General features: G+C 63.0%; 9 protein-coding genes across 9 annotated transcripts; 4 read left to right on the top strand and 5 right to left on the bottom strand.

Annotated features, from left to right (window-relative positions):
* Positions 1–118: 118 nt before the first annotated feature.
* AMSG_10293 (uncharacterized protein) lies at positions 119–1,286 on the top strand (the record flags this gene model as incomplete). The annotated part of the gene is made up of 3 exons (XM_013898316.1): positions 119–139; positions 238–335; positions 382–1,286. The coding sequence occupies 3 exons, from the start codon at positions 119–121 to the stop codon at positions 1,247–1,249; spliced, it is 987 nt and encodes a 328-aa protein (XP_013753770.1). The 3' UTR covers positions 1,250–1,286.
* A 482-nt stretch (positions 1,287–1,768) lies between these two features.
* On the top strand, positions 1,769–2,122 carry AMSG_10292 (peptidyl-prolyl cis-trans isomerase Pin1; the record flags this gene model as incomplete). The annotated part of the gene is made up of 1 exon (XM_013898315.1): positions 1,769–2,122. The coding sequence occupies one exon, from the start codon at positions 1,769–1,771 to the stop codon at positions 2,120–2,122; it is 354 nt and encodes a 117-aa protein (XP_013753769.1).
* A 175-nt stretch (positions 2,123–2,297) lies between these two features.
* On the bottom strand, positions 2,298–3,283 carry AMSG_10291 (uncharacterized protein; the record flags this gene model as incomplete). Its single annotated transcript, XM_013898314.1, has 2 exons — positions 2,298–2,996; positions 3,187–3,283. 2 exons carry the CDS (start codon positions 3,281–3,283, stop codon positions 2,434–2,436), a joined length of 660 nt encoding a protein of 219 aa, XP_013753768.1. The 3' UTR covers positions 2,298–2,433.
* A 102-nt stretch (positions 3,284–3,385) lies between these two features.
* AMSG_10290 (stress-induced protein sti1) lies at positions 3,386–5,838 on the bottom strand. Its single transcript, XM_013898313.1, has 2 exons — positions 5,720–5,838; positions 3,386–5,128 (listed from the first exon to the last, which is right to left on the bottom strand). The coding sequence occupies exons 1-2, from the start codon at positions 5,726–5,728 to the stop codon at positions 3,416–3,418; spliced, it is 1,722 nt and encodes a 573-aa protein (XP_013753767.1). The 5' UTR covers positions 5,729–5,838; the 3' UTR covers positions 3,386–3,415.
* Positions 5,839–5,892: 54 nt separating this feature from the next.
* AMSG_10289 (enoyl-CoA hydratase/carnithine racemase) lies at positions 5,893–7,143 on the bottom strand (the record flags this gene model as incomplete). The annotated part of the gene is made up of 1 exon (XM_013898312.1): positions 5,893–7,143. One exon carries the CDS (start codon positions 7,141–7,143, stop codon positions 5,893–5,895), a length of 1,251 nt encoding a protein of 416 aa, XP_013753766.1.
* A 176-nt stretch (positions 7,144–7,319) lies between these two features.
* AMSG_10288 (CTL-like protein) lies at positions 7,320–9,261 on the top strand. Its single transcript, XM_013898311.1, has 2 exons — positions 7,320–7,541; positions 7,924–9,261. Exons 1-2 carry the CDS (start codon positions 7,340–7,342, stop codon positions 9,186–9,188), a joined length of 1,467 nt encoding a protein of 488 aa, XP_013753765.1. The 5' UTR covers positions 7,320–7,339; the 3' UTR covers positions 9,189–9,261.
* A 385-nt stretch (positions 9,262–9,646) lies between these two features.
* On the top strand, positions 9,647–14,903 carry AMSG_12340 (uncharacterized protein; the record flags this gene model as incomplete). The annotated part of the gene is made up of 2 exons (XM_013898369.1): positions 9,647–11,495; positions 11,852–14,903. The coding sequence occupies 2 exons, from the start codon at positions 9,647–9,649 to the stop codon at positions 14,719–14,721; spliced, it is 4,719 nt and encodes a 1,572-aa protein (XP_013753823.1). The 3' UTR covers positions 14,722–14,903.
* AMSG_10285 (uncharacterized protein) lies at positions 14,741–16,331 on the bottom strand (the record flags this gene model as incomplete). Its single annotated transcript, XM_013898310.1, has 2 exons — positions 14,741–15,876; positions 16,142–16,331. The coding sequence occupies 2 exons, from the start codon at positions 16,329–16,331 to the stop codon at positions 14,741–14,743; spliced, it is 1,326 nt and encodes a 441-aa protein (XP_013753764.1).
* Positions 16,332–16,402: 71 nt separating this feature from the next.
* AMSG_10284 (uncharacterized protein) lies at positions 16,403–17,550 on the bottom strand (the record flags this gene model as incomplete). The annotated part of the gene is made up of 2 exons (XM_013898309.1): positions 16,403–17,023; positions 17,068–17,550. The coding sequence occupies 2 exons, from the start codon at positions 17,548–17,550 to the stop codon at positions 16,403–16,405; spliced, it is 1,104 nt and encodes a 367-aa protein (XP_013753763.1).
* Positions 17,551–18,476: the final 926 nt, after the last annotated feature.

Here is an 18,476-nt window from a genome sequence, read left to right as displayed (position 1 = left end):
CTCTGCCCCCTTCACGTCACACACCTGCCCGACTTGACTGGGCTGACTCTCCTGCCCTTCCCCTCCTCCACGAACCCCCCCCCCGTCACCAACCCCCCCCCCCCCCTCCCCCAGGAGCATGGACGAGCAGCTTGCCCAAGTCCGTCGTGCGGCCCGGGAGCGGTACCTGGCCCAGCAACAGGGACGAGGAGCAGGCGCAGGTGATGGGCTTGCTGGCCGCGGCGGCGACGCCTCGAGACGGACGACGACGACGACGACAACAACGACGGCGGCGACGACGACGACGACGGCGGCGGCGACGACGACGACGGCGGCGACGGGGACGGGGATGAATAGTTGGCGAGGCATGAGACAGAGCTCTGGGCGGACGATGGGTGACAGTCGGATGACTATTGACGGCAACGAGGCTCTGATGCGATCGCTGGCGGCGTCACTGGCGGCTAGCGAGGCGGCGCGGGCTGCGGTGTATGAGACGGTGGACAAAGCGGAAGTGCCTTTGGCGGAGACTCGGCACGCTGATGTGATGTCGGATGAGGCACTGGCGAGGGCTCTGCAGGAGGAGGAGGAGGAGGCATTCCGGCGGGAGCAGGTGCGGCGGTCAAGGCGGCGAGCGCAGGAGGCACGCGAGGCAGCAGAGCGGGCGCTGGCGCGCGACGCGCTGGGCGGCGGCAGCAGCTCGGAAGATTCCGACGTCGTCGATGATTGGAGGAGCGAGACGGCGGCCATGTTGGCATGGCAGCTGCGGCAGATGGGGGGGGAGATGCCGGACGACGACTTTGGTGATGTGGATGTGGCTGGATGGCGGCGAAGGGCCGATCCGCTGAGTAGGATGCCCAACTCTCTGGGGCGGGCCGGTGATCGGCTTGTCATCACTCCACAGACGTTCAACCGCATCCGCGGGCTCCGTGACGACGGCACGCCTGCGGTTGTGCTTCCGCCGGGCTTTGGCGGCGCCGGTGAGCTGTCGTACGAGGAGATGATGGAGCTTGAGGAGCGGATGGGCCCAGCGGTTCCGCGAGGGGCATCAGATGCGGCCATCGACGCGCTGCCGACCTTTGTCGTCGGCCAGAGTGCGCCGCCGACCAGCAGTGGTGACACCTTGACCTGCGTCGTCTGTCTCTCCGAGCTCGTGGCCGGGCAAGCAGCCAAAACGCTCCCATGCCTCCACGTCTTCCACACGCAATGCATCGACGAGTGGCTCCGGCGCGTCTCCAACTGTCCAATGTGCAAGTATGACGTTCCCAAGTGATCGACCGGCCGACCTGCGACCGACCTACGACCGATCTACGACCGATCTGCGACCGACCTGTAACTGATCTGCGACCGACCTGCGACCGATCTGCGACCGATCTGCCCCGCGACCGATCTGCGACCGATCTGCGACTGACCTACGACCGATCTGCGACCGACCTGTAACTGATCTGCGACCGATCTGCGACCGATCTGCGACCGATCTACAACCGACCTGCGACCGATCTGCGACCGATCTGCAACCGATCTCGACCAACCAGCGACCGATCTGCGACCGATCTGCGACCGATCTGCGACCGATCTGCAACCGATCTGCAACCGATCTCGACCAACCAGCGACCAACCAGCGACCAACCAGCGACCTGCGACCGTCCAGCAACCGACCGGCGACCGACCGACCGACAGAACAAAGAGCGCCAAAAGCAAGTGGGCAGGCAAAAGCCTCCCTCCCCCCCCCCCCTTCCCCTCACCCCCACACCCCACACCCCACACCTTTCAACTACCTCATTCAAGCAAGATGTCTTCCTCTGTCCGTGCCTCGCACCTCCTCATCAAGCACTCTGGCTCGCGGCGTCTGGCGTCGTGGCGCGACCCGGACGGCGAGCGAATCCGTGCCACCGACAAGAGCGATGCCATTGCTCAGCTCAAAGCCATCCGTGAGCGGATTGTGTCGGGCGAAGTGACCTTTGCCGATGCTGCTACTGAGCTCTCCGACTGCTCCTCTGCTCGTAATGGTGGTGATCTGGGTCACTTTACCCGTGGCCAGATGCAGAAGCCCTTTGAGGATGCTACCTTTGCCCTGGCTGTCGGTGACCTCTCTGATGTCGTCGACACTGACTCGGGCGTCCACATCATCCTCCGCACTGCCTAGACTGTCGAGATGTACACATCGCTGAGCTCGCCCTCGCTCTCTCGCCTCTCGATCTCACCCTCGTCTCTCGTCCTCGCTCACTCGCTTGCCCTCGTTCTCTCTCGCCTCTCGATCTCGATTTCGTCCCCTTTGTCCTCGCTCTTCTTGCCCTTGTCTATGCGTGCTTGGCCTCATCCACGCCCTCGCTCTCGTTCTTTCTCTTTCTGTTGCTTTGGATGATCTCCTTCACACAGGCAGACGGCCATCTTCCTCTCACATCTCGATGTAGCCCTGGTAGCCCTCCCCGCTCATCGAGCCCCCGGGCTAAACCATCATCGACCGGCGGCGGCATTGAGCTGCTTCCGCTTGGCCAGAGTGGCGTAAAAGGCGGCAAGGCATCGGTGGACAGCATCGGTCGCAGGCTCGCAGTCTGCAAACGGGAGCCATCCCCAGAGGGTGCGAGTGCGGCAGGCCGAGAGCGCAGCCGTGTCGGCCGGGCAGACGACCCGGCCTGCGCAGAGGAGGGCGGCTTCCCTGGCCTTGGCACACGCCCCAGGTTGAGCAGGGACCACACCGCGTGATTGTCTCGCTTCGCACGCCGCGAGCTTGTCGTTGACCTTGCGGCAAGCGGCGGTGAGCTCGGCCTCCACCCCGCGGGGCACAGGCGCCGGTGCGCCGTCGACTAGCTGGGCCACCGCCATGGCGCATGTCGACAGCTTGCTCGCCTCCGCCTGACACACTGCTGTCTCGGGATGCTGCGCCATGAGATCCAGCTGGCTGGCTGCCGCATCGCCGCCTGCAGCGCTCTGGAGATGGACCTCAAGACACGCTTCGTAGTCGGCTACGATGGACGGGCACCCGGCCCGTGCCCTGCAGAGGCCCACCGCAGTCTCAACTGCTCCCGCAACCCGCCAGCCCGGCCCGCGTCACGTTCATCGGGCACCATTCGGCATGCAGCATTTTTTCGCGCATTTCGTGTGAAAAACCTCGTGAGTTCATCGCTCCTGCTCCCCCCCCCCCCCCCCTCCCCCCTTACTCGGCTACTGGCATCGACGTACACTTGCGACACTTTGGATGGAGGGGACCCTCGCGCTGGCGGCAGGCGGCAAGCGCAGCCTCGGGATCGCCGCATCGGCGACGGAGGAGGGCCACAAGCTCGGTAGACTCGGCGTGGGCGGCCATGAGTGCAAGAAAGACCGGCTAGACGGGCTGGGCGGGGTGCAAGACAAGTGTGGCTTCTAACGGACGGGCAGTGCTCGGCTGCTGGTGGGCATTGGGGGGCGATGGGAGCCGAAGCGATGTTTACTGCCCGCGTTAGCCAAAGCGGATGACGCCAGCGGCACGGAGCTTGAGAATCTTGACCGACATGGACGGGTCGGCCATGAGGTCCTTGGCGGCGGCGGGGTCTGAGGCCATGGCCTGGAGAGCCGACTGGACGTTGGGGTCGGCGTAGAGGCGCTGGATGTCCGGGTCGGAGAGGGCGCGTGCGCGCTCGGCCTCCTGCTCCTCGGGAGTGCCCGGCGGGTTGAGCTCGCGGGCGCGGATGGCGTTCTCGACCTTGATCATCTGCTCCTTGGCCTCTGTGTTCTCGGGCTCGAGCTCGAGCATGGTCTGGTACGTGTCGATGCACTTGTGGTACTGACGCATGAGGAACTCGATCTGGCCACGGCGCGAGTAGGCGCGGATAAAGTCGGGCTTGATCTCGAGGCAGGCCTCGATGTCCTTGAGAGCCTCGGGCAGGGCGCCGAGCTTGATGTACGACGCGGCGCGGTTGGAGTAGAACGTGTGGTCCTTCGGGTTGCGCTTGATAGCCTCGGTGTAGTGCTTGACAGCGGTCGGATAGTCCTGGGCGCGGAAGGCGTCATTTCCCTCGGCCTTGGCGGCGGCGGCCTTGTCGTCGTCGTAGTACGCCTTGGCGGCGGCCTCGCGCTTGAGGCGCTTGGTCTTGTTGATGAGCTTGAGCGTGGGCGCGGTGCGGTGCTCGCGCTGAGCCGACTCGAACGCAGCAATGGCCTCGTCGTACATCTTCTGGCGGAGGAAGCAGTTGCCCTTGCGGGTGAGGATCTTGGCAAGGGTGGCGTAGTCGGCGCGGGTCTCGCGGGCAACGTCCATAGCCTTCTCGCACGTCTCAATGCACGTCTCGTACTCGCCCTTCTCGAGGAAGACCGAGGCCTGGTTGAGGATGTACGTGACCTCGTCAGGGAGGAGCGACTCAGCCTCACGGTACTTGGCGAGTGCGTCGTCAAACTTGCCCTTCTTGTACAGCGCATTGCCTTCGCTCTTGATAGCGTCGGCGCGGGCCTTGGTCTCGGCGCGGGCCTTGGCCTCCTCGTCGACCTCGGGCTCGGGCTCGGGCACCGGCTCGGGCGCCGGCTCGGGCTGCGAGCTCGACGGCGGGGCCGATGACTCGGCGGCGGCTGCCGCACCGTCGGCGGCGGCGGCCGCAAATGGGTTGTTGGCGCCGGGCGGCATGTTGGCGCCGAGGAGCATCATGAAGACGGCCTGGAACCGCGGATCCTGCATGTACTGCTGGACGGCAGTCCCGGACTTGTCATTCTGCACCGCCTGGATCATCTGCACAAAGTCCGGCTGGCTCATGTACTCGCGCGTCTGCGGGTTGGTCGCAATCTTAGTCCACACCGTCTCGTCAAAGAGCGAGGCGAGCGGATTGGCAGGCGCGGCCTCGGCCTCAAACTTGGCCTTGGCATCGGCAATAGCCTGCGCACCCGACGTAGCCTCCAGGCCAGTGTCGTAGGCAGCCATCGCGTCGTCAGTCCGCCCCAGGAACCGGAGCGCAGTGGCCTTGCGCAGGTAGCCCTTAGGCCAGTCGCCCTTGATCTCGATCACCTTCTCGGCGTCAGCCAGAGCATCGTCGTACTTTCCCATTGCTGAGTACGCCGCCGAGCGGTTCGAGTACGCCACATGGTAGTTGGCGTCGGCCTCAATGGCCGCCGTAAACTTGGCCACGGCCGTCTCGTAGTCCTTGGCCGTAAAGGCCGCGTTGCCCTCGTTCTTGAGCGCTTCAGCCTGTTGACCACCATAATGAGCAAGTGAGTATGGCATACTGTCTTTGAGTGTGGCCAGTGTACAAGTGCACAGTCGTGACTCACCAATCCATGCCCATGCCCATGTGCAGCAGCATGACCGCAGCCCCTGGCCAAGGATCGTGTTCGTGATCATGATCATGATCATGATCGCGATCACGATCACTCGGACACGAGGGGGCGGCTTCGGGTCACCCTTCTACCCACCCATACAAACGATTCCCACCCCTCAGGACAACCAGTATTAACCTCTACCACCAGAAGCTCTATATCTTCCTCACTAGCTACTTTCCCCGCTCTCAAACATCATGATGCAGGCCTTGGATGCCAAGCAAGTCGCGCCCACCCATGCCGTCTCGGCGACCGAAACCTTCGCGAAGCCACTGAAGGCTTCACGACCACAGCCTCCCCCTCTCCCCTCCCCCCTCCCCTCCTCCTCTCCGCCAGCCAGCACCACCACCACCACACACAGCCGGGCCAGACAGTCAGCCCAGCCTTCCCCTTCCCCAGCATGTATCCATAGGCTATGGGAACATTCTCTAGCTCAGGTGTGGGTGATCGGTCGGATACGTACACTGGACATGGTTGGTCAGTCGGTGCGTCGAGTGGTGCGGCGCAGTCGTGCTTGGTCTCGGTCCCGATGTCGACACGCGATGTGGTGCGAGTGCCGACCAGATTGCTCCCCCCCCCCCCCCTCTCTCTCTCTCTCCCCTTTCCTCCCATTCTGGTCGTGGTTCAAGACGGGTATTAGTTGTTGGCCTTGGCGGCAGCGCGCGCCTTTTGGGCCTTGATGTACGCCTCGGAGATGACGTCAAAGTCAAGGACGGCCGTGTTGTACAGCGCGACGTAGTCGAGCTCCGACTCGACCGAGTTGTCGATGAGATGGTTGAGGATGTGCTTGGTGCCGGTGACGGCCGGGCGCGGGTTGGCGGCGATGGTCTGGGCCATGTCGAGTGCGGCGTCGATGACGGCGTCGGCGTCGTCGGCGAGCTGTGGCGCAACGAGGCCCATGGCGGCGGCGGTGGGCGCGTCGACGTCGCAAGCGGTGAGCGCAAGGTGGCGTGTGTGGCCCTGGCCCACAATGTGCGGCAGCCGCTGGAGCGAGCCCATGTCGGCGGTGATGCCGAGCTGGGCCTCACGGACTGAAAAGTTGGCGTCGCGGGCGGCGAGGCGGATGTCGGCGGCGGTGATGATGTCAACGCCGGCGCCGATGCAGTGCGAGTGGACGGCAGCGATGACCGGGACCTCGATGGTGGCCAGCGTCGAGATCGAGGCCTGCCACTTCTTCAGCTCGGCGTACATTTCCGGCTTGCGCGACTTGTCCATCAGCACATGCCCAAACTCGGCCATGGTAGCCTCGACGTTGAGCCCGTACGAGAAGGCCCGCGCCCCACGCTCCGCAGAGAGCACCACCACGTTGACCTCGGGCATGGCCCCGAGCGCCGAAAAGGTGGCACCCAGATCGGTAAAGAACGACGGCGCCACAGTGAGCGAGGTCAGCTGGACATGCGCCACTCCGTTGTCCAGCATCTCGGTCCGCATGTTGGACGACTCAGGCAGGTAGCCTTGAGCCGGAGCGGCGGCGGCGCTGTCTGATGTCGATGCCATCTCGTCGGCATTTTCCTTGACCAGGCCATCGACCAGCTGGATGTATGCATCCTGGGCGTCCTCCTGCGGCATGTCACTCAGTCCGTGCCAAGCATCCCACTTTGCGCGGTTGACCATGTTGAGCATCGACGGACGATCAGTCTCGCACGGGCCAACCGTCGCCTGCTTGTACAGCGCATACAGCCGGAGCAGTGTCTCGTTCGACGGCCGCTTGTTCAGACTGTCTACCTTTGCCCGTGCTGAATCAAATGCCTGCGACGAAGCCTGAGCAATGTGTTCATGAAGCCTGCCCAGACCAGCCACGCCTGCTGCTCCGGCCACCTTTCCCGATGTAGCCGTCCGCCGCCAACCCATGGTCACTCCACGGCAGAGTCCAAGCATGGAGAACATGATGTGATTTTCTGAGAAGGAAGTATATGTGTGTGTGTGTGTGTATGTGTGTGTGTGTGTATGTGCGTGTGTGTGTAGATGGAGAGGAGTGGTTGTGGTTGTAGTCGTGGTCGTGGTCGTGGTCGTGGTCGTGGTCGTGGTCGTGGCCGTGGCCGTGGTGGCGATAAGTGTGGCACTCGTCGCAAGTCACCACGGCATGTCGTCATCGTCAGGCCTTCCGCCGCCGGGATATACCGAGCCTGTGGGCAAAGGTGTGAGTAGCGCACCTCCTCCGATGTACTCTGATCAAGCTCCGCTCATCGCCAATGAGCATGGCCGGCGACAGGGCCCGCCGCCCGCTCCGCCGTCGCTGTGGAAGGACGTGCCCTTCGCGGTCGCCTTTGTCCTCCTCCTCGTGGGTACGCGCATGCCCTCCGCCACGCCCCTCGCCCTCGCCCTCCCCCTCCACTCTCCGGTGGCCGTCATCCCCTGACACCCACCGTCTTGCTTGCCGTCCCCTCCCCTGCTCCCCTCCCCTGTCCCCCCTCCCCTGCCCCCCTTCCCTGTGCCTCCCAGCTTTTGATCACGATCACGAACACGATCAACCCCGCCGTCATGGCCGCCACGCCCTTTCCCTGACTCCCCCCCTCTCCCTCCCCCTTCCTCCCCCTCCCCTGCCTTCCCGTCCCCGTCCCCATCCCCGTCCCCGTCCCCCCCTGTTCCGTTCCGCTCACACTCACCCATCTCCCCCCCCCCCTCTCACGCACCAACCCGTGACCTCGCACGTGCGACTCTGTGCAGCATTCGTCGTCTTCTCGGCCGCAACGTGGAACCGCAACTTCCTCAACGAGCACAAGCACTCGGAAAACGATGGGCAGGAGAAGTCATCCGGGAGCGACCTCGATCCGGAGCTGCTGCGCAAGATGGGCCGGATTGCGGCGTACTGCACCGGGCTGGGCCTTCTGTTTGCAGCGCTCTGGCTCCAGATCTGCAAGCAGTTCCCGAAGCAGATGATCTACATTGCGCTCATCACCAACGTGGTCATCTGCTTTGGCATCGCCATCCTGTTCTTTGCGTACGGCATCATCATTGGCGGGCTCATCTGGCTCTTCTTTGCTTGCATCTCTGTCCTGTTCTACTTTTTCTGGCGGCGGCGGATTCCGTTTGCGGCGCAGATGCTGGCGACGACGGTTGGCGTGGTGCACGAGTTCCCGGCCATGGTCGGCTTCTCGTTCCTCTCGCTCTTTGCTCTGCTGACGTGGGTGGTGATGTGGGTCTTTGGCGCCTCGTCGGCGGCCAACATCAACAACGCTGGGCTCTACGTCCTCTGCGTCTTTGTCTTTTACTGGGTGGCGCAGGTGATCAAGAACGTGATCCACGTGACCTCGGCTGGCACCTTTGCCACGTGGTACTTTTTCGCCGGCTCGGCCGAGTTCCCGGCCAACCCGACGGTGGGCGCGTTCAAGCGTGCAACGACGTACTCGTTCGGCTCAGTCTGCTTCGGCTCGCTCATCATTGCCGTCATCCAGACCGTCCGCTTTGTTCTCCGCTCGGCGCGCCGTGCCAACCGCAACCAGTTTGTTGTCGCCTGCGCCGACTGCCTCCTCGGCTGCATCGAGTCGCTCGTCCAGTACTTTAACGTCTACGCCTTTACCCAGGTCGCTGTCTACGGCAAGGGCTACCGCGAGGCTGCGTCGGACACCTGGGATCTGTTCAAGTCGCACGGCTTTGACGTGATCGTCAACGATGACCTCATCGGCTCGGTCCTCGGCTTCTCGTCCTTTGTCTCGGGCCTCATGGTCGCCCTTGCCGCCTTTGCTTGGGGCGCTTACGAGCTCGGCACCTCGGCTCACGCCCTGCCCTACCTCATCGTCCTTGTCATCATCTGCTTCTTCATCGGCCTCATCGAGGCCTCGACTGTCTTTGAGGTCGTCAACTCGGGTGTCGCCGCCATCATGGTCTGCTTCTGTACCGCGCCCGACGTCCTTCAGCAGCGCCAGCCTGCGCTCTACAACCGCTTCCGCGAGCTCTACGGCCGCCGCATCGGCTTCTTCACTTCGGGCTAACCTGTAGTATCCTCTCTTCCACTGGGGCTGGCCATGTAGGCGCCCCAATCCAAAAAAACCACTCCCCCCCCCCCCCCCCCTTTCCGGCCCGCCACGCAACGGCAACTGCACCCACCGCCATTCGACTCTCTTCACCAGTTGAAGGAGTAGTCATACGCACAAGCATACGCAACATGTCATACACGGATGTGGTGAGGCGGTGCATGGTTCTTGCACGGCGCAGCTTCCTCTCTCTTTCGCTTTGCCTCTGCCTATGGCTTGCAATGTTCGCAGCTGCAAGTCCTGTTCAACTCTCGCCCCACTTTATCCTCACTCAAACAAGCTCCCAACTCAACGCACCTTACTCAGCAGCACTACTTGATGCGGACAACTCGGGAGATGCTGGACTGGACATTTGTGTGGCATCGTACTATGATGGACTCGTCTGCTTTGCCTCTCTCGGAAACGGTTACGGACCCATGGAGTTGGTCGATACCTTGTCGAGTGCGGTCGTTGTGGATGCAGGTGACCTGGATGGCGATGGTGCGACAGACCTACTTACCGCCTACGTTGCAAACCAGGGTGTGAGGTTCTACCGGAATACCGGCATTCCCAACATTATTTCCTTTGATACTTCGACAATTCTCTCGGTCCAGATCAGCTCGATCCGTTCTGTCATCATTCATGATGTGGATGGTGATGGTCATCTGGACTTTGTTCACGCCTCTTCAAACACCGTATACGTGGCTTACAACTTTGGCCTTTTGGCTGGTGAAAAGGCCGATGAGCTGTTTACCCACCCCAGAAAGATCATGGGTGACTTTGGCAGCATCTACTCTCTGGCCGTCGGCTCGCTTGAAGGCGATCAGAGCAAGACTGACGTTGTTGTTGCCGATTACAGTAGCGGCAAGGTGTACGTGTGCTATGGGCACCCGACTTCGGTGGGAGGTGGTTACGCTCTAGACGCGGTTGCCATCGCCGAGCTCACTCAGCCTAACGATGTTCTGGTGGCTGACGTGGGTGGCGATGGCAGTCCGGACGACGTGGTGGTGGCCGGGCAGAACGAGGTTGTTGTGCTTGTCAACGATGGCAGTGGCGTCTTCTCCTCATTGGTTGTCACGTCTACGAACGCGCGCGAGGTGGCGGCTTACGACTTTACCGGCGATGGCCTCCTCGACCTTGTCTTCCGCAAGTCGAACGACGTTGTGCTTGCGATCAACGACGGCGGAAGCGGGACGATGCCGTTTGCGGAGCAGGTTAAGGTTTATGACTCGGTGATTGAGATCCGTGACATCGAGGTTGTTGATGGCAATGGTGACGGGCGGCCGGACGTGGTGCTCGTCGATTCGAACTTGCACAGGGTGGATGTGCGGATGAACGTGGGCAACGACGCAGAAGGTCGGCCGTACTTTGCACCGCTGTTTGAGGTCACACCGACAGCTTCAGCGGTGTATGGGGTCATTGCCTTTGACGCCGATGGCGATGGCGATCCCGACGTGGCGGCTGCTTCGGGCGACGCTGTAGTGTGGTACGAGAATGTGCAGCCGAGTGGCAAGTACCTCGAGCTGGTTGGCCCGTATGATGTTGGTGTGGCAACGAGCGCGCGCGGGCTTGCTGCGGGCCATTTTGCGGGCTCTGCGTCGCTCGACATTGCGGTTGCATCGCATAGTTCGCACGTCGTCCGCTACTTTGTCAACACGGATGCCGCCGACGCCAACACTCGGTTTTCGCAGCTCGGCCAGTTTGCGGTGGCGAACGTGGAACGTGTCCGACTGGCCGATTTGAACGGCGACGGGTTTTTGGACATGGTGACGAGTCGGCGCAACGCGCCCTCGGTAGTGGTCTGGCACGCGCACGACGGGCAGCTGGCTAGCCCGACGTTTGCGAGCCAGAGTCCGGCGATTCTGGGCATGAACGACATCCGGGACGTGGCGGTGGGCCGGATCAACAACGATGCACACATTGACGTTGTCGCGTGCGGATCGAACAGCAACCGCATCGCGTGGGCGCCCAACGATGGCGCTGGCAACTTTGGCGCCGAGGTGGTGGTGTCGACGGCGCACAGCAGTCCGATTGTGGTCCGGCTCGCCGACATCGACAACGACGGCGATTTCGACTTGCTGGTTGGGTGCTACGCGACCGGGAATCAGGCCAAGGTGTTCAGCAATCCTGGGAACGGAGTCTTTGAGGCACCACAGGAGTATATTGGCTCGGGTGGGTACGTGAACTCTATGGATGCCGCTGACCTGGACGGCGATGGCCTGGTCGACCTCATTGTGGGCGGGCAGAATGGAAACTCAGTCCGTCTCCATCAAGGCACTGGGCCGGGTACGTTTGACCCCTCACCTTTGCTGCTGCTGGGTGGTGGGACGGCGCGCGATCTTGCGGTGGCCAACTTTAATCCCGGGCGGACTCGTTCAACGATGTGGTGAGCGCGATTTCATCCACGATTCGTGGCGCGCTCATGTCATCCGAGTGTCCAGATGCTGCTCCACCACCGCTAGTCCAGCAGCAGGTGATGGCGCAGCCAAACACGCCTGTGGGCTCGGTCGTCACGTTTGGGTGCTTGCCAAACTACTTTTCAGCGGCAGGGGCACCACGCTCGTTTGAGTGTGTAGCCAACGGACCGAGTCCACCGGTATGGACGCCGACGCCGAGTCTTGCATGCACGCTTGAGACGTCAGTGTCGTGCGGCGGGCCGCTACCGGCACCGGCCAATGGCGGCGTCTCGTGCTCGGGAACGACTGGCGGTGAGACGTGCACGTTCTCGTGCTCGTCGGGCTATGCAATTGTGGGGCTGGGGGTGCGGGAGTGCGACCCGAGGTCCGGAACCTGGAGCGGATCGGCATCGGCGCAGTGTGCAATGACGGACCCGGCGGCGTCGTCGGTGGTGGCGACGACGGAGCTGATGAGCACCCAGGGAAGGCTCGATGTGGAGCGGCTCCTGGCGCAGGGCGTGGTGGTCCATCCGCCATACACACTCATCAACGAGACTGTGACTTTTGCGGTGCAGACGATGGCGACGGGCGGGTACGCTGTTGACCTTTCGAGCCATGACGTGATCACCGTTGATGGAGTGCCGAGCGCTGTTGCGTCGCACATGACGAACGGGTGGTGGGAAGTGAGCATCCCAGGCGAGGTTGTGGGCGACGTGAGTGGGCCGAAGAGCTTTACGGTCCGTGTCAACGGTGGTCTGGTGGGCGGCGGGAATCCTGTGGTTGTGGAAGTGCTACCGGCGGCGACGGTGGCGACAGCATCGACGGCATCAGGCGATGTATCGTCGGTGTTTGCGGAGCGCATGGCGAACGTGACAGTGACGGCGCGCGATGCCGGATCGAACCGCCGGCTGCTGGGCGGCGACGGGCCTGTTGTGGTGCTGAAGAACTTGCGGGAGAGCTTCCCGACAACACTGGTAGACCACGGGAACGGCGAGTACACGCTGACGTACGTACTCAGTTCTCCCGGGCTTTACACGCTCATTGTGTCGATTAATGGCGACCCGATCGCAGGTGCGCCGTTTGTAGTCTCGGTTGAGTCGTATTGTGTGGTAGGCACGTTTTCGCCGACGCGGACAGACAACTGCGTGCCGTGTGGGCGCGACACGTACTCTGCCGAACCGAACCAACTGACGTGCGAGGAGTGTCCCGAAGGGACGTCGACGCATGGGCTGGAAGGCGCGGAGTCGCGGGCCAACTGCACGTGCCTGGTCAACAACTACAGCCTTGAAGGGCCTGGAACGATTTGTAAGGCGTGCCCTGTGGGAGCGACGTGTGCGGGCGGCGAAGAGCTGCCTGTAGCGGTGCCCGGGTACGCGGCGACGTCTGCGGACACATTTGCGCCGTGCCCGCGGCGCGGCGCATGCCTTGGTCAGCGGTGTTCGGCGGGGCATGAGGGCTTTCTCTGCTCTGCGTGCTCAGAGGGGTACTACTCTGCGAGTGATCAGACGTGCCGAAAGTGCCCCAAGAGCTCTGGAGGCCTGTTCGCGCTCCTTGTGATCCTTGTGGTGCTTGGTGCTGTGGTTGGGGCGCTGGTGCTGTATGTCATGTTTGTGCGGCGAAAGATGGCGGAGATGGAGGACCGCAACCTGAGCGCGGCGGAGCAGGAGGCACGGTGGCGTGCGACGCCAAATGGCGGGCGGTCACGGCTCTTCCCGCCGTCGATCTCGCTGGCTGTTGTGGGTGCGCAGATGCTGGGCCTCTTTGGCTCTGTCAACTTTTCGTGGACGTCGACAGCGGGGTCGCTGCTCAACGTTTTCAACGTGTTCTCGATCGACGTCAACCTGTTCGCCACGCAGTGCTCGACCAAGTCGTGGGCAGCAACGTATCTTGTCTCGCTCTTCCTGCCTGCGGTGCTCTTTGCGCTTGTGCTCGGTTTTATGTACCTGTTCTTTTCGGTCCTCCCGTTTGTGATCCGGCCGTGTGCCGAGCTGCAGCAGATCTCACTCAAGCCTGTGGCACTCTTCCTCACGTACACACTCGGGGCGATCCTGTACATTCCGCTCTCGCAGTCGTCACTGCTGCTATTCGACTGCACCAAGCTCCGCAATGGGCGGTGGATGCTGGACGCGGACCTGTCTGTGGCGTGTTTTGACGAGACGTGGTGGTCGATCTTTCCGTTTGGGCTTGCAGGAGTGCTCGGCTACATTGTGGGCATTCCTGGGATCATTGCGTACACGCTGTACCGCCATCGGCACGTGCTGTTCTCGATGCGAACGATGCGGCGGTATGGCATGCTCTACCGGCTGTACCGGTCGCAGTACTACTACGCGCTCCTGCCGCTGCTCGGCAAGCGGCTGTTCATTGTCATCCTCACGCTCTTCCTCTCGCGGTCGGTGACCATTCTCATCTCACTGCTTATTCTCACCTTTGTGGTCTCGATGGCGGTATTCTTCTACTATGAGCCGTACTTTTACCCGATGTACAACCAGATGGAGCAGTGCCTCACCGGGTGCATTCTCGGTGTGCTCCTTGCGGCCAACATGATGCATGCCGGCAATCTCGAGCCGTCGGACAAGCGGACGATTGTGGTCGAGGCCTTTGTGGTCATCCTTGTTGTCGCCTTCCTCCTCTTCTCGGCCTACTTCATCTTCATAGACGTCCGCGAGATCTACGCCCATCGGACGGCGGGCTTCTCGGCGCCGAATCCCCAGTCTAAGCGGGTGCAGGCGTGGCTGGCACGCAACGCGCGCGACGTCGACTCGCATCGGATGCCCGAGGTGGTCGACGTGCTCACGAGCGTGGTCGGATCTGGAGAGCAGGCCAGCAGGGGTGGCAAGGCCGTGGAGAGTGGCACGCGGAACGAGGTGATAGTCTCGGCGGTGCCGGCGCATGTGCGAGGCGCGAATGACGCGGCAACGATGGGCACTTTTGACTCGCTCGAGCTGGATGAGATGGATGTGCTGCTAGCGGGCGAGGCGCCGTCGCAGCCCGCGCCGGTGGAGCTTGTCAAGCCGCCCAAGCCGGTGCCTCCTCCACGACCCAAGGCACTGGCGGGAGAAGTGGCGGCGAAGGCATCTGTCGAGTCGTCCTACTCGTCGTCGTCATCATCATCATGAGGCGTAGCATGAGGCCTTTTTACTTGGACGGCGCCGGTTTGGCGTGGAGGTGGGAGAGAATGGCGTGTGCGGTGTTGCGGATGGTGTCGTTGTCGTCGGCGGCGAGACCGGCAAAAAAGGCGCGAGCTGAAGCGTGCTCGGGCTCAGAGGCGAGGGTAAAGGCCTTGAACTCGAGGAAAGAGTAGAGGAGGTGAACTGCCTTGACACGGATGTCGTCCGAGGGCCAGGAACGGGCGATCCAGCAGAGGGCCGACCGGGTGTCGGGCTCGCGGGCGACGAGCTCACGTGCGCCGCGTTGGCCGAGCGAGATGTTGAACATGGCGATGAGGACAAGCGTGACAAGGCGCGAAGCGAGCTCAATTTGAGCAGAGAGATGAAGGCCGGTCGACGACGATGGGCCCGGTGAGGCGGTGAGCATTGCCTCGGTGGCGTCAACGAGCGCGAGGAGCATGGCAGTGAGGGCGTCAACGACGCCGTCGGACTCGAGGATGGCCAGCCGCCCGGTTGGCCGCGATGCCGAGTTGCCGAGCGCACCGAGAACGGCCTCGGCGACCAGGACCATCCGCAGTGCGTCAACGCCGGATTCACGGCCTGGGTCTCGGCAAGAACGGCCGGCGGTCAGAGCCGTGCAGCCAGGCATGGTGGTCATGGCTGCCGGGCGGGCGCGGGCCGGGGCTGCGCCGGACTCGGCTGCCGCTGCCGCTGTGATCAGGCTTGCCAAGGCCGCCCCAGGTAGGGTGTCGTGCTCAGCGGGTGCCATTGCGTGCAGCAGGGCCGGAAGGGTGGCGAGGAGCGAGCCAGAGGCGTCGGCGGGCGCCTGGCTCAGATCGAGATCGCTTGCATGAGTCGCTGACCACACCAAAGCCGCCAGGGGGAGGCTGAGAGCGGTAACGACAGTGACAGCCGGATGCGGCCGGGGAGGAGGAGGAGCAGCGGTGGCGGCGGCAGCAGCAGCACGGGCGGATTGCAGCTGACGGCGGAGATCGTCGCAGCGAGCATTTGCGGCGGTGAGGCTTGAGCGAACGGAGGCGGCGGCAGCCGAGGCGGCAGCCAGCTCGGCTGAGTTTGAGGCGAGCTGGGCACGGAGGCTGTCGATGGTGGTCAGCTGGTGCATCCGCAAGTCCTCGGCCTCAGAGATGGTCAGCTGAATGAGCTCTAGATGCGGATAGGGGAAGGAGGGGGGCAGTGAGGAGCGGGAAAAGGTCGCAGAAGAACATGGGCATGTTGTGTGAGGAGCTCTGATCACGCGTGATCATGAGCGAGAAACACCGATCTCCGGAAAAGGGCGTCAAAAAGAGCGACACGCCAAAGTGAGGTGGCCAACAGGGTACAGAGAACACAGATGAAGGAAATGGCACCCGATGGGTACGGGTAAGGGAGAGTGAGAGAGGGTGTGTCTGTGTGTAAGGAAGGTGCGTACGCTGGGTACCGACGAGCGCAGCTTGGAGGTCTGTGCGAGCGGCGGCAAGCTCGTCAGCGGCGTGCGGCGCGTCGTCGCCTGCGGCGGCGAGGATCGGCTCACAGAGGAGGTCGACATCAGCAGCGAGGGCGTCGAGGGCAGTCTGGGCGGTATCGAGGGCGTTTGCGGCAGCGTGCGGGATGATGGCCATGTTGATGAGTGGTAAGGTGGGGGGGGGGGGGCGCACAGTTGAGTGGGAGTGATGGCCAAGAGCGGCAGCCGTCAGAGGTGGTGGTCGGTGGCACAGAGGCGGCGGTGGAGGTGGGAGACTGCGAGTTTGCCGGCGGATTTTGTGGCCGAGACAGCGAGGTCGGCATTGATGACGTTGATCGGTGGCGAGGCATGGATGAGGCGATCGTGCAGGGTATCAAAGCCGATGGGAATGGCGGCGCGCGAGGGTGGGCCGAGGGGCGCGCGGTGCTCGTCGACGTCGATGGCGAGCGGCTTGATGAAGCGGATTGGGGTGGCGAGCGGGTAGAGGTTGACGTCGACAATGAGCATGATGCGGATGGGCCCGGCAGGGCCCGATGCTGTCTCGGAACCGGCGCTGAGTGTCGGGGCACGGAGGAGCTTGAGATCGATGTCAGGCTCCCAGACGCAGAGCGCCTCGTAGCCGAGCTCACCGAGGCGATCTTGGCGCGAGATAGGGAGCTCAATGAGCCGCGAGGTATCGATAGAGCGCGGAGTGGCACCTGGCTCGACATCGGAGAGAGTGCGGCGGAGGACGTTGAGCGACGACGGTGCGAGGTGGAGCGGGTGGTCTTGGGCGGGCTCGTGGACTGGGGCGTCGTCGACAAACGCGGCGAGGTAGACGCCGAGGAAGCCTGCAATGACGAGAGCTTGCTTGGCGCCAGTGAGGAGGCGTGTGAGTGGGTTGATGTGGTCACTGAGGGCGAGCTGGAGCTTGATGACGCGCGGGTGAAGAAGCGGAGGCGGTGGCGGGTGGTGAAGAGCGAGCCGTAGCGAAGCGAGAAGAGGGTGGCGTCGGTCGTGTGCGGAACGCGGGAGAACTTGCGGTAGGCGTTGCGCTCGAGGAGCTCTGCGCGGAGAGCTAGCTCGTAGGCCATCATGCCGGGCAGCTTGCGCATGGTCGGAGTGAGCTTGACGAGTGAGATGCAGAACGGGGTCGCATACGACGGGCGAGCGTACTTGCGGGTGAGACGGCGGACAAGCTTGGATGGGACTGCGACGACGCAGGCTGCCGGCGAGCTGGGCGAGGCGAGGTCGACGAGAACCGTCCGGTCCTTGGTCCGCGAGACAAGCGAGACGTAGGCGAGGGCGGCGATGCGGACAGTGGCGGCTGCGCGGTCGCCGTAGAGGGTCCCAGTGCAGGCCTCTGTCATCTGGGCGCGACGCGGCTTGTCGAGCATGGTGTAGCCTGCGGCGTGGCCGGTCTCACTGGGGATCGCCACTTTGGGCTTTCGTCGGGACCGATTTCGTGAGGATGGGCGGGATCGGCTCGCTGGGGCCGCACGCGGAGAGACGACGACAGGCGGCAGCGGGAGCGATGCACGGCGGGCAAGATTCGATTCTGGCAGTGGCGGAAGAGTGATGGCGGTTCGGCCGATGCGTGGCGAGACGAGCGATGCTGGCGGCCTCCGATGGGCGCGGGGGATTGCGCTTGAGGAAGAAGATGGAGGAGGGGGCAACGCGGGTGTGGTAGGCGGAAGGCGGAGCTTGAGGCGAGCCTTTCCCATCCGCAGCGGACTATCGAACTCATCATATCTTGTTGATGATAGAGGCGCAGATGGAGCCGAGGTGGACGGCGGAGTCAGCGGGCGGATGAGGCGATGGCGGTGTGCGGAGAGGGATGATAGTGGCGGTGACGATGGCGGCGACGGTAATGATGACGACGACGACGATGATGATGATGATGACGAGAGATGTGATGAGTCGTCCGAGTGGGAGTACGAGTACGAGTACGAGTAGGTGGACGCCTTGCCGTACTGGCTGGGTGGATGTGGTGGTTGAGCCGGTTGTGTGTGGGGGCGTGGTAGGCTCATGGCTTCCACGTGTATACGTAAAAGGGAGAAAGGCTGCTGCGACAGTGCAGTCGGCCAGAGGTGGATATGGAGAGAGGGCGTGGAAGTGAGGTGGTGCGGGTGTGGGGCGGGAGGAGGTGGCCAACGATTACTTGAACGTTGGTGATTGATTATGAGGGGAGTGGGGGAGGGGGGGAGGCTGGGAATCGGGAAGGGATCGGGGAATAGGGATGTGATGGTGATGGTGATGGTGATGATAAGATGTGTGTGTGTGGGGGGGGGGGGGGCGTGGCGAAGGGACAAACGATTATATG

Source organism: Thecamonas trahens, assembly GCF_000142905.1.
Source record: "Thecamonas trahens ATCC 50062 unplaced genomic scaffold supercont1.56, whole genome shotgun sequence".
Taxonomy (NCBI): Eukaryota; order Apusomonadida; family Apusomonadidae; genus Thecamonas; species Thecamonas trahens.
This window is presented reverse-complemented; position numbering and strand designations above follow the sequence as displayed.